Source organism: Mobula birostris, chromosome 2, assembly GCF_030028105.1.
Source record: "Mobula birostris isolate sMobBir1 chromosome 2, sMobBir1.hap1, whole genome shotgun sequence".
Lineage (NCBI taxonomy): Eukaryota > Metazoa > Chordata > Chondrichthyes > Myliobatiformes > Myliobatidae > Mobula > Mobula birostris.
In genome coordinates this window covers 149,301,329-149,315,180 of record NC_092371.1, presented here as the reverse complement: position 1 = coordinate 149,315,180, position 13,852 = coordinate 149,301,329, and the positions used below count along the sequence as shown (strand labels likewise).

General features: G+C 39.5%; 1 protein-coding gene across 1 annotated transcript in view; it reads left to right on the top strand.

Moving 5' to 3' along the window:
* cyb5r4 (cytochrome b5 reductase 4) overlaps positions 1 to 13,852 on the top strand; it is a 143,672-nt gene that overhangs the window by 36,028 nt on the left and 93,792 nt on the right. The window contains 3 exon segments of the mRNA XM_072250276.1: positions 3,362 to 3,412; positions 5,809 to 5,860; positions 12,629 to 12,686. Of these exon segments, the coding sequence (XP_072106377.1) occupies positions 3,362 to 3,412; positions 5,809 to 5,860; positions 12,629 to 12,686 (161 nt within the window).

Sequence of the window (13,852 nt, the reverse complement as noted above, 5' to 3'; positions counted from 1 at the left end):
AGCTTGTTAAAGGCATTGCAGGATAATTCTGTTTGGCACCTTTAAGACCACAGACTTTAAGGATATACTTCTGTAGTTTTTAAGTTTGTAGGTTACCATCTTTGGAAGCTTGATTGTGTGACTTTCCTTCCACTCTTATGGCATCTCTTCTTTGTCCCAGATGTTGCAGAACAAAGTGTATAGAATACCTCAAAGTTTCGAGTCTGCCTTCAGCACCTCTGGTGGTACACTGTCTGGGCCAGCTGCTTTTTCTCACTTTAGCCTCTTGACTGCCTGTGTGATTTCCTTCTTTAATGGTTTGGCACAGTCAGCATCCAAGACTGATGGGGCTTTTGTAATTAAAGGAGACTCTAGAGGAGGTGTGTGTTCAGAAGCTCATTGAAGTACTGTGCCCAATGTTGGAGCGGTTTGTCTTCAGTTAGGACATCTTCATCTTTAGTCTTCACTTGAGTGTTGATCTAGCTGAGTTTGCTAGCTAGTTTCTTAATAGTATCGTATAGTTCTTTCATATTCCCATTTACTGTGTGCCTTCTGCTTGGGATGCAAGGACGTTGATGTACTGTCTCCTGTTCCTCTTGATGTCTCTCCCTACTTCCTTGTGCATTCTGTCAGATTCCCTTTGTGCCTCCATTTTCTCATTCCAAGTTCTGCTTCCATTGTATTTTTCTTTTAGTGTTCTTTTCTTGGTTCTTTCCATCATTCTTGGTGTAATCCACTCCTTATGCTCAAATGTCCTTTCTCTCAGCACAAGCGCACACATTTATTGCCTCTTTGACAGCAATACATTCATCTTCGATATCAAGGTCCATAAGTGTCAAGAACCTGTTGGAAAGTGTGAGGGCAAATCTCTGAGCTGTCTCTTTGTCTTTCAGGGAGCTCACATTGTACTTCAGTCACTGCTTGTGTGGTGCGTAGCTTCTTTTTAGCTTCATCTGTACTTTGGCAATCAGAAGGTGGTGGTCTGACCCGGCACCTGCACCACGTTTCACTCTCATGCCATGGAATTACCTTTACAACTACTCTGGGATGCATACATGGTCGATCTGGTCCTCTGTTACCTTGTTGGTGACATCCATATTGCCTTGTGTATTTGTTACATGGGAAAAAGCTTCCTCCAATAAACTGTTCCCTATTTTCATTCATTTCTCTGAGACCGCATTTTCCCATTACCTGTTTGTATTCTGTATTATCCTATTTTGGCATTAAAATCTCTTGTGATAATGGTCAGATCTTTTCCCTTCCCTCTGCTGAAGACTCCACTGAGTGCATTGTAGAACTTGTCTTTGTCTTCTTCATTGGTGTTGTTTGTTGGTGCATAACATTGGATAATTCGGCCTGTTATCTTCTTGTGTTTGGTTTTAAAGCTAGCAGTGATGATTTTGGAACTGATGGCTTCCTATGCAATCATGGCTGTACATGCTTCTGGTATCATCATGAAGGCTACTCTGTGTTTGTGTGTGTGTGTGTTTCTCTGATGGCCCGAGTAGCTGATACTTAACTCGTTTTCCAGTCGAGTATCTCTGGATAATGTACTGTTCATCTAGTCTTACTCAGTCCAAGAAGTGACAGTTTGTACCTTTTCATCCCATTTGCTATGATGGTGGATTTTCCTGCCTGGTACGTAGTTCTCACCTTCCAGGTACCCAAGGTAGGTATGACTTTGGTGACAAAAGATTAGGCAGCTGTGCAGGATCCTGATGACTTACACTGGACTGTGTCATGTGTTCACTCGATGAAGAGACTCTTCTCACAAGGTTGGTGGTATGGTTGTCCATCAATGTTTCTGTAGTCCAGTGTACCCACTGTACAGGGGATTGGCCCGTACAGCTTCACCAGAGCCCTGTTGGCCAGCCTTACCCATTTCCACCTTTCAAAACGGGAATGTAGGGCTGGACTTCGAGGGATGAAATCTTTTTACCAGAATAGAAATGCCTTGTACTTGGAGTCATGAATTTAAGGTCAGGTGAAAGTTTAAGGGAGCTACCTGGAACAAACTTATTTACCTAGAGAGCGGTAGCTGGCTGGAACAGGCTTCCATGAGTGAAATTAAGAACCTGTGAAAAGATTAATTAAGCTTCCTATTTTGTCTTTGTATTAATATTCTGCACAGTATTTACATGTATTGTACACAGTTACTGTTCTGTTTAAAATTATGTAAATATATGGAGCTAACTGGGTATGTTGGAGGTTTTTCTCGTTAGCTGATTACCGAAGATTTTCAGGCTTCTATGCGTTCTCTTTTTTCTTGCCTTCAGTTCTTAAAATGTTCTAAATGTTTCAATTAACACTTTAGTAATCTCCCCACACTTATTATTTCCCTGTCACGGATCATTTGATGTTTATTCCTTTTTCTTCTCACTCTTTTCCATGTGCCTCTTCCCCCATTGTAATTTCGTGTGCATTCTACATTAAAAATCTTGTATAGATGCAATGTTTTCCTTCCATTAGCTACTGTGAGGTTAAATTACTAAAACATTTATTAGCAGGCATTTGGGTGCATTTAATTAGCTTCCATTGTGCCATCAGCAGTATTGAAAGAGGGAGAGAACATTTTTTTGAATAGGTATTTTTAACTAATGGCAACACATTGGATTCAAGCTTGTATTCAGGACACAATATTATCTATTCTTGAATGAGCAGATTTTATTTCTGAGTGGGGGGGCTTTCCTTTGGGGAGGGCATTTAGACTCTGCCTGCCATTCATTAACTTTCCATTTTTTTTTGTAGCTCTCCTCTTGAATTGGTGTTATTCTTGGAAATGGGCCCACTTCAATTCAAAATAGAATCCTTTGTTTATAGCTGTGTAAATTAATCCTTTGCTAATGGAAGTGTTACTTGTAAATATGTTGTAACCTGCCGTGCCATTTGCTTGATGTTTTTCTGTGATGTCAGCTGTGTCATGGAAGATGATTCAATCAAGTCCTGAAGGCAAAAATGAAATATATTCTGAAACTCTTACTGGGAGGGTTATCTTTGGTAATAATAAAGGATTACCGAAGGATGGTTTAAGATTTTCATTCCAACAATAACTTGTATACTAGGATAATCTATGCATATCTTCCTTTTAGCATTATTGCAGGGAGGTTGAAACACTAGCAACTGTGGTTTTATGCTCTGTATGTTCGATAGCTTTGATGTCTCATTCATGACTTCTGCCTAACCAGAGAAGCAAAATTCAATTCTGAGGTGTAATATAACCTCCAGTTTAAGTGGCATAGAATCAGTTCTAGTGAACATACTGTAATTGCAAAGAATGAATTTTCTGTAATGTAGTGGCTGCGTGCCTTTGAGTAAATTGGGTTTTTTTTTGTTTTGCTTTGCTGTTCCATTGTTTCATTTATTTTATCTTTCCTCCTTTTAGTTTCTGTGAAACAACCAGGTTTAACAGTGCAGAAGGAGACATTACTAAATGGTATGTTATCAAAAGAAACAAGAGCTAGAAACAATGAAGTACAAAAACGTATTGCTATCAATGGCTGTTTCTGTGTGAGTAGCCCCCAAGGAGATTGTCTGCACGGAGTGTCCATGTACAATGACACTCTGTCCCAGCAGCTGCTGGAGGCAGGTACTGCCTGTCCCTACCAACCACCCTACCAAAGGCAAATTTGCCCCAAAATGCCTGCTTTTTTTAAACCTACTTCAAGGTTGTACCAAGGTAATGAGTTAATCACTCTTTCCCATTCTTAGGTTAGATGGAAAATTTGTTAGCTGTCAGTAAGTTTTCCTCATGCAAAGATACTGTATATCTATCAAATTTTCGATCAAAATATATTTAAGTTCATGTGATTTTTTTTTTGTCTATATCCTATACACAGTAGGGTTATATTTACTCAGCTTTTTTAATACTTGGGGGAGAGTGTTGTGATTCTTAAAGACAATGTATGAGTGACTCAAGCCATCTTGATAACAAAACTTAATTGTTCACGCAGGCTAAGCAGTTTAACTTAGCATCGTCACATCACCAGTGATCTAATCATATTTAGGTAGTTCAAAATAATATTGAAAAAGGATCTTGTGATTTCCTGGCGTATATGATGAATAAATGCTTCTTGGTCTTCTAGCCGGGCACAGGTATCAATTTCAACCAATGTTTTGATGACAAGCTCTGCCACCTTCATCAGGGGTGATGCCTGAACACATCTAGCCTGGTGGTATTTATACACCCGTCGTCCGTCCCTCCTGATTGGTTAGTCCTCATCAAATCAGATTTCCACTGTCCCACCTTGTTTACAATCGAATTCCAGTTCTTACTTAGAGCGAGAACTTCATCTTCATTAAAATTCTTTTCCTCTCACTTTATTTTCAAAGGCTTCCTTCACCAGGTGGTCCCAAAAGCCATTGGTGCGGCACAGTAGTTCTGTGCTGTCGAGGTCAATCCTATGGCCATTGCAAATGCAGAGTTCTGCTACCACCAATTTCTCCGGGTAACCCAAACAGATACACCTCCTATGCTCCTTGATGCAGGTTTCCACCATGCATCCCGCCTGGCTAATATACACTGCTCCACATTCACAGGAAATCCTGTAAGCGCCAGCTGATTTGAGTTCCAGGTCATCTTTGACCTGCATTAACTCTGACCTGAGCTTTCTTACAAGTTTGTGGATGGTATTAATACAGCATTTCTTCAGGATCTTAACAATTCTTCCCAAAACCATGGAAATATAGGGAAGACAGGCAATAGTGATGGGTTCCTCCTTGTTGGGATCCCTGGTTTTTCTGCTGACTCTTTTAGGTGCCTGATTAATTTCCTTCACCTTGTAGCCATTCTGTAGGAACATCCTGTATAAACATTGTATTTCTTTGTGGAGACTCTCTGGGTCCCATAGCCACTCTGTCTGTTTATTCACAGTAGTTCCCTTTCTAGAGGAAGTACATTGATGTTAGGGTGTGTTCAAAAAGGTCAATGGTACCCTTAGCAAGCCTTGACTGCAGGAGGACCAAGCAGTCCTTAATGGGAACTCCTGTGAATGGGGTCAGCATGTCGAAATCAGCAGGATCCCACAGATTCTATTGTGAGGATGACCTCTGCTTTACTGGAAAAATCCAGACTGCCAGCCAACATATCCAAGATATTTCTCCCTCAGGCACTGGAACACCAAGACTTTATGGGCTCCCTAAAATACACAAGAAGGGCTCCCCGCTGAGGCCTATCATTAGAGGGATCGAATCTCCAACTTACTACCTCACTAAACATCTAATGACCATTCTGTCTGCCTTTGTTAGGGGCTGTGAGCATCACATCACGAATTTGACCGATTTTTGTGAAAACAATAACAAACATCCAGCAGACCCTGGAGAACATAATGATCAGTTTCAACGTGGTGTCCCTATTCACCAGAGTTCCCGTTAAGGACAGCTTAATTGAAATGTTGGTTAAAATCGATACGTGTACCTGGCTGAAACCCCGAGAAAAACTGATTATTCAAAATAATATTGTTCCATTGTTTATGATGCAAGCCCAAACAAACATGGATTGCTAGGTTGCTTAGTTTCATAGCGACTGCTTTGGCTTTGGCCCAAGAGATCTGGCTGCCCTGTCTGATCTAACTGAACCTCGCTGCATCTTTTGGGAGACTTGGGATGGCAATGGGAAGGATTTTGTTCTGGTGTGGCACCAAGTGTCCATGCAGTGATGCAACTATTCATTAATGAAGTCATTGTCTTATGAAAGAAACTGGAGCTGCAGAATTGTATAGAAGCCTGATTCACGTAAGGAATTTCAAATTTCCCACGAGTCTGAAATGCAATATTCCCAAAAGATCTTTCTCTAAATTTTTTGATAATTTTATGGTAATTTTTTTTCCATAGGTGCAACTGTTACAGATGGTTCGGAAAAACGACCTCGAGATATTTCCCCAAGGTAGGTGTTATATTTATTTGTTCTGTGACTCAGTTAAAATTTCTGTTTTTGTTTGAACTGCAGTTGCCCCTGTAATATCCTAATTTAATAGAAGATCTCAGCGGTAATATGATTGGTGAATCGCAGATGAATTAACACCTACTTGTTTGGTTTTCCAATGTGTTTGTTTTAAAAAGAGATGAATGTATATTAAGATTTATAGTGGAGCAAATTCCTCATCAGTGAACTAACTAGTTATTTTTGGTACAAATACTGTAACAACTGAGTGAGTACTTCTACTTCATTGTATATTGTCCTGAGAAACCCTTTTAAGATTTGAGTAGAAATTGCAACAGAAAATGTATATAAGATGCTGTGTAAGTTCCGCAATGTCACAATGTTACATGCTGGAATGTGCGTGGAATTCTGTAGCATTATTTTTGAATAATAAGTGTGTGTGTGTGTGTGTGTGTGTGTGCACTTTGCATTGTTTTATCTATCACATTTCAAGGCAGTGCCTTGCCCTTAGGATAGAGCTAATACATCCTGTACCCAGAAATGGATTAACTCAAGAAATATTTCATCAAACTTAAAGCTGGCACCTGGCAAAAGCATGGAAGTATAGATCAGCTTAGTGATTGATGGTGCTCTTTGAATCAGTATATGTTGTTTTCCTCAAAAATAATAAATGAACTGAAATCAAGGTAGTGCATATTTTCAACCCATCTACAACATGACCACCTCCCCTAGCAGTGCTTTCCGGGCATCTACCACTCTTCATTTAAAACACACAACTTCCATTGCTAATCTCGTTTAAGCTCTATCCTGCTCATCTTTAAAGTTATGTCCTATCATATTTGACATTCCTACCCTGTGTAAAAGAATGACTGACTACCTTATCGACATCTCTCATAATTTTTCCAACTTCTGTCAGGTCAAGCTTCTGCCTCCAGCTCTCCAGCCAAAACGGTTCAGTATGTTGAACCTCTCCTTTTCATTAATATTACCCGATCTAAGGAACATCCTGGTGAATGTCTTTTGTACCCTTTCCAAAACTACTTTTTTGCTGAAGTGACATGACCAGAATTACACATAGTACTCTACTTGAGGCCTAATTGAAATTCTTATTATTATAGGCATCGGTTAGTCTCGTGAGACCATGGATTTGCGCCTTGGAAGGTTTCCAGGGTGCAGGCCTGGGCAACGTTGTATGGAAGACCAGCAGTTGCCCATGCTGCAAATCTCCCCTCTCCATGCCACCGATGTTGTCCAAGGGAAGGGCATTAGGACCCATACAGTTTGGTGCCGGTGTCATCGCAGAGCAATGTGTGGTTAAGTGCCTTGCTCAAGGACACCTTCAAATCACTAGATGAACGCCTTAACCACTTGTCCACGTGCCAACAGTTGAAATTCTCTTCAGCAGCAAAATGACTTGCCAACTTTTATTCTGAAGTACCCTGACTGATAAAGGCCAATGTGCTGTCTGCCACATTTTACCACACTATCTGCTTATGTTGCTACTTTCAAAAAGCCAGTGACTTGCATCCCAAGATCTGGGTCATATTATTTACTATATACTTTGTTCTTGCATTTGACTTCCCGAACTGCGACTCTTCACACTTGCCTGGACTAAATTCCATATGCCATTTCTCCACCCATATTTCCAATTGATCCATGTCCTGCTGTATCCTCACTATCCACAATTTTACCAATTTTTCTGTCATCTGCAAATTTACTTACAGGCCAGTTATGTTTTCATCCAATATGTCACAAATAACAGAGGTCTCAGCACTGTAAAATATGTGGTCCTCCAGTCAGAAATAACACCCCTCCACCCCTGCCCTCTGTTTTCTATTGAAAAGCCAATCAAAGCCAGTATGAATTTAAGCTTCAATATTTTAACCATCACTGAAAGTGTTCTTTTAATCTAAGTCACCATATCTTTTCCAGAGACCGCCACAACCCTTAATCCATTTTAAGTTGGTTTACTTTCAAGTTCAAGTCAGTCGATTTGATTTGGCAATCCACTCCAGTAATCGGAACACAAAGTTCTGGACATCTGCTGCTGCAGTGCAGCGGTGAGGCAATGCTGTTTACTTTGTGATGCCAAGTTCGAATTTGCTGATTTGCTGTTAGACCAGGACCCAACTGTTGAGGCAGCAAAGTTTAAACCTCAGTCAATGTCACTGAGACAGATTATCTGATCATTATCACATTGCTGTTCTTGGAAAATTAGTATGTGCAAATTGGCTGTTGTACATCCTACATTGCAACAGTGACTTAGGCTATGTCCACATTAGACTGGATAATTTTGAAAACGCTGGTTTCATGTAAAAACAATAGGCATCTACACCAAGCGTTTTTGAAAATACCTCCGTCCACATTAAAACGGGTATTTGGGCGAATCTCCTCCTACTGGGCATGCGCAGGACACACCTACAGAAAACAAGTGACATATTTGGTGTTGAATCTCGCTGTGAAAGTGCATGTTTGTGCAGTTACAGACTAGAAAAACTTAAAAGGAAATTGCCTAACAACAGACAGCTGTTGGCTCTCGCGCAGGAGGACTTAAAACTTAAAAAAAAAAACAAATACTGGAGCGTATGGAGGCAACCGACAGGGAGTTCACGGACAGTATGACCTGGCTGACGATGAGCATTAAAAAACTGACTAACTCTGTTGCATTAATAAGGCACCTTGTTAAATGTATAAAAAATGTCTGGATCAGTGTTATCTTGTATTTCTATACAATGTTACATTAGGCTGTTACACATCTATTGCCAGAGAAGTGCTTGCATAGATATGGCCCTTGTGGCAAAAGGGATCAGGGGGTATGGAGAGAAGGCAGATACAGGGTTCTGAGTTGGATGCTCAGCCATGATCGTACTGAATGGCGGTGCAGGCTCGAAGGGCCGAATGGCCTACTCCTGCACCTATTTTCTATGTTTCTATGTTTCTATAAGTAGGTAAACCACCTTCATACAAGCAAGGACAGAAAACAGGGCGAAGTGAGTATACTTATTTATTCAGTAAGTTATGGGTCAAAGTATTTGGTGAGTATATTTCTAACTCCTCTGGCTTCAGTCTCGTTGTCATCTGTTCTGAAATTGTTAGGTTGTGTGGGGAGTTGCATTCAAGAAAACAATGAAATGCCGTGCTGCCACCACCATCTGTTCCGGCACGTCATGACAGCGTTTTTAGAAATCTCTGGTTAGCCCGTCTACACTGCTCTGCCCAATCAGCGTTTTGAAATATACACACGCTGGAGGGCGCTTTAGAAAAGCTCCATTTTCGGGGGAGGAAAATGCTGTTTCAGTGTGGATGGAGGGTCAAAACGAAGAGAGAAAGCTTTGGTTACAGATTTATCTGGTCTAGTGTGGACGTAGCCTTGGTGTCCCTTGACTGTGAAATGTACCATTTCTACATGAAAGTGTTTCTATTTCCATCCATAGTATATTGATTGTAGATTCCAACACACTCTACAGGATGCTCGGCAGCATCTCTCCAAGACTCTTTAGACAACACCTTCCAAAATTAGCTAGAAGAATAAGGGCAGCAAAAATGTGGGAACGCCACCACTTGGATGTTGCATTTCAAGACATGCACCATCCTGACTTGGAAATATATTGGCATTCCTTCATAGTTACTGTGTTTAAAATTTAAAAAAAAAACTTTGCTAAATGTATTGTTCATGCACCCACATCTTAAACCTCCAATTGCTCAAGAAGGCAGCTAACCATCAGCTTTCCAAGGGAAAATGAGGATGAGGAATTGAATGTTGGCTCAGCCTATGAAGTCACATCCTTTCAATGTATTAAATAAAATTATGTTAACTGCATTCCATAAAGACTGCTCCCTATCACCCCACTGTCACCAAGCTGCATTGATTGCCTGTTCCTGAAGAAAATTCCATTATTCAGTATTACATCCTGCAACATTCCTCAGTATTTTAATTTATTTTTTTTTGTTGAGATACAGTGCAGAATAGTCCCTTCTGGCTCCTCAAGCTGTGCCACCCAGCAACCACTGATTTTAAATCTAGCCTAATCATGGGACAATTTACAACGATCTATTAACCTATCAATCTTTGGACTATGGGAGGAAAGCTATGCAATCACAGGGAAAACGTACAAACTCCCTGCATGCAGCGGTGGGAATTGAACCTGGGTCACCTGTACTGTAAAGCATTGTGCTAACCACTACGCTACTGTACTACCCTCCCAAGATTTCTCTAGTTCTTGTGCTTTTCCAGTCTCTGTTGCACTATGCTTTACAAAGTGGACATTACTTTGTCAAGCCTTTGCATGTTATTGTCTGTCTGCATTGTACTTTCTCTGTGACTGTAACACAATACTCCACATTCTGCTACTGCCCTTCCCTTCTACCGCCTCAATGTATTAACCTTGTGAAATGATCTGTATGCATGGCTTGCAAAACAATAATTTTCACTACCTTGGTACATGTGACAGTAATAAACCTATTACCAATTAAGTCATTTTGTCTCACTTTGGAAGTTTATTTAGCACCAACCACATCTCTATCCTTCCCCATCTTTGAAAGGTTGTATCAGCTTTTTCTGAATCCTTTCCTAAAAATCCGATGTCTGTTGTATTTTTTTTCTCTTTGTCTAGTTAGATTCCATGTATGTACTACTTGTGTTGTCAGTGGCGATTGAGGGATTATTTTTAATCATTCATTAATGCCAATTTACTTAGCAGTAACAACTAAAATGAGCACTTATAACAAAGGTGGGGATTTATCTGGAAAAGGAGCCTCTTGTTAAATTTTTTCACAATAACTTGTTTGTTCCAGACTGTGGTTGAATTGACCAACGAGACCTTGAGTGGTGATATGGCCTCTAATGACATTAGAGATGGGGGAGCTACAACAAACACTGTTCACATACTCTTATGGAAGCATTTGCTAGATAGCAAACTCTACCTCCCACCACTTCTCTTCTCATCTCCAACTCACTTATAGCTTTGTCATGTGTCTTTCTGAGAGTCTTGTCATTCAGAAGCACACTGTATCAGTTAATAAAGAAAGAAATTCTCAGGACTCTGATTTAAGTATTTTCAACAATAATTGAATCACCTAAAAATGTCAAAGCACTTTATGAAAGCAATGAAAACAAATTAAACCAAAGACAACTAATTTAAAGAGTATCTTATTTTTTCCCTTGTAACCATACTGTTCCCCATTCGAATTGAGATTTCAGAGCAAAATCCGCAAGTGTAATGTTGGGGAATTTCAGCAAATATTGACTATTGTTGAATACCATTTGGAGAAATGTAGGCAATTCTGAACTGTTGGAAAAATTGGACAAAATTTGAATCATAGTATTTGCTGAAAGCTCTATCGGTAACCTGGTTTCTGTTTTACTTTGCTGTGACCTCATAACTTGTAAATCAGTATCATTCATCTTGTACAAATTAATTTGTGAGGTGACTTCAAGATGTTGATGACAACATCATATTTCTTTCTAAATGAGTGGAGAGTTGCAATTAAGAAAGGAAAATAGCAAGTTTGAAAAGGAAAGCCGGAAGGAAATTTTTGATGGAGCTACACTACTGCCTTGAGGCTCCTTTTCTCCTCTCCGTGGCGTTCAACAGATTTTGTTTTAAGAAAAAATACTACTTTTAAGCTTTTTTTTTCATCAATGCCACCTTTTTACCAAACAATGTTCATTTCATCAAGGTCTAGCATCACATACAAATTTGTAAATTAAGTATGGATCTTGATGTCCATTTGTTTAGTCCAAACAAAGCTCCAACCTAAAAGTAAAAGTCTTGGTCTTGGATGACGAAAGTTTTAACTATGCCAAAAGCATTCTTGTACAGATCTGGCTCATTGGCTAACTCTGGTAACAGCCATGTGACTGAGCAATGAGAGGGCCACTTTTCATAAACAACATGCATCTATGGTCGGTATGATTTGGAGTTCAACCAAACAGGAGGGTTTGATGCTCCGATTAAAGAAAGCTGAATTTGAGCCAACGCTGTATATATACTGCCCATACACAAATATCAGTCGGCAAGAAATAACAGATCGTGTGCTGCATGAAATTATAAAGAAAATATATCTACTGATTTCAGCTTTATCAAACAATGATTAAGAGAAATAAAAGAAAATAAATAAAGGGCCCATTACATTTAAACCATTGTAAATGTGCACATGACCAATGGAGCTCATCTCTTCCAACAGCTGGGTATAACCATTACTCATGGTGCTGAATTCTCATCACCAGTCACTGGTAAAGCTACCCACTTTGGGCTCCTTCATCTCACGAAGCACTCCTTGCAATCAGGTCTTCCTGTCGGATTGAATCCTAAGGGCGGCTCTCCCAATCTCTTTACCACATCTCTCACCAAAAGACCATGAACCAGGTGACTGTCCTTCAGAAAACTCTTCCCCACAGCTCTCTAGAACCTTCTCTCTGTCCCCATAATCCTGATTGGCTGACTCACATTGCTAAGTTGGACAACATGGGTCCTTTTCTTAGCTGAAGCCAAAACATACTTTCCAACATGGCACACTGCTAATATGAGCTGCCTCACAGCATAGCAGTAGAAATCTTAACCAGGGCATGACACTTACCACTACTGTTTAACTTATTGTATCCAATGCAGTACTCTTGAGTCTCCTAGTTTCTCGAGTTTTCTGTCATTTGTTCTTTGCGCCTGTGGAAATATACAGTCACATAGGCTTGGCCTTGAAAATGTATTTTAAAGTATGAATTCAAATGTTATTGTCATACAACCTAAATTTTTTTCTTAACAATTTTACCAGATATGAATGGTTTCAGACAGAGGATACGATCACAATTGTCATATACACCAAACAAAAGGTATGAGCTCCAGAATAAAACATTTAGGGAATTACCTTTACACAGATGGCATGCAGTCCCCCTGAATGCTCCCTACAGGCATCGTGTGTAAGATGAGGTGCAGTTGAAAGCTTAACAAATAATTCTGAAAATCAATTTGGAGTAGCAGTTATTTTATTGTTTCACAAAGCATTTGAAAATCTTTTCAATATTTAATAAATTAAGCCATAAATTATTTACCTAAGTACAGCTTTGATTTTAATTTGAGATCTGTTTTATTTATTTTAGTGAAATAGAGGCCTAGAAATTTATACAAGCACCATGACATTGAAAGTCATGTTAGCACAAAATAAAGCAATTTTAAGCATGCTTCTGGATATCTTGCGCGGGTCCACCATTATTTGGCTATCCTTTGAGCAAAATTTTTGCTTGGTAGCATTATTTTTCCTGTGTTAATTTTGAAAGCTTAAAGCGCCCAAAATTTGTTATTGGTGGGATTTTAATAATTGTTGCAGTTCTCTCTCAAAAATGCATCTTTTATTTTCTAATTCTGAATGTACAGAAGAAGCTTTATTTAAGAGAACAGTCACACTACTGTGCACACTGCTCTGTGTAACACATAGATAACTCTTACTTTATCCTTTGCACATTCTGAAGACTGACCCCTCCTCCCTTCCATGTAATTTAATCTCACTTTCCTACAAATAAAAGTGACTTTGAATCCCTATTTACCAAGACATAATTAATAATGTCAGTGTGTGAAAAACCCTGTCATATCCTTCCCAAAGTAAGACTAGCGCTCATGACCGAACCACAGGAAGCATTCAGGGACTTTGCACCAAGCACTGTATGCAACCAAGCTTGATGGGCCTGCTGCTTTTACCTACGCTTCTCCCAGGAGCAATATCTATACCAATGAACCTGTGTTATAGGCGAGTAGCATTCCTACAAAATGGGCCACATCGCAAATTTCTGAAATACAAAGCCAAGACATGTACATAACATCAAAAAAAAGTTTTTGTGTTGTTTACTTTGTTCACAAATTCCCTGAGAGTGAATTTTATTCCATATTTCAAATTGTTGGGTTGTGAGTGATTTGTGAATTCTGTAAGGTTGAATTTCTATAATCTGAATGACTGTAATGCAAGGGTCGACTGTATAGGCTACGTTACCTCACTCTCATTAGT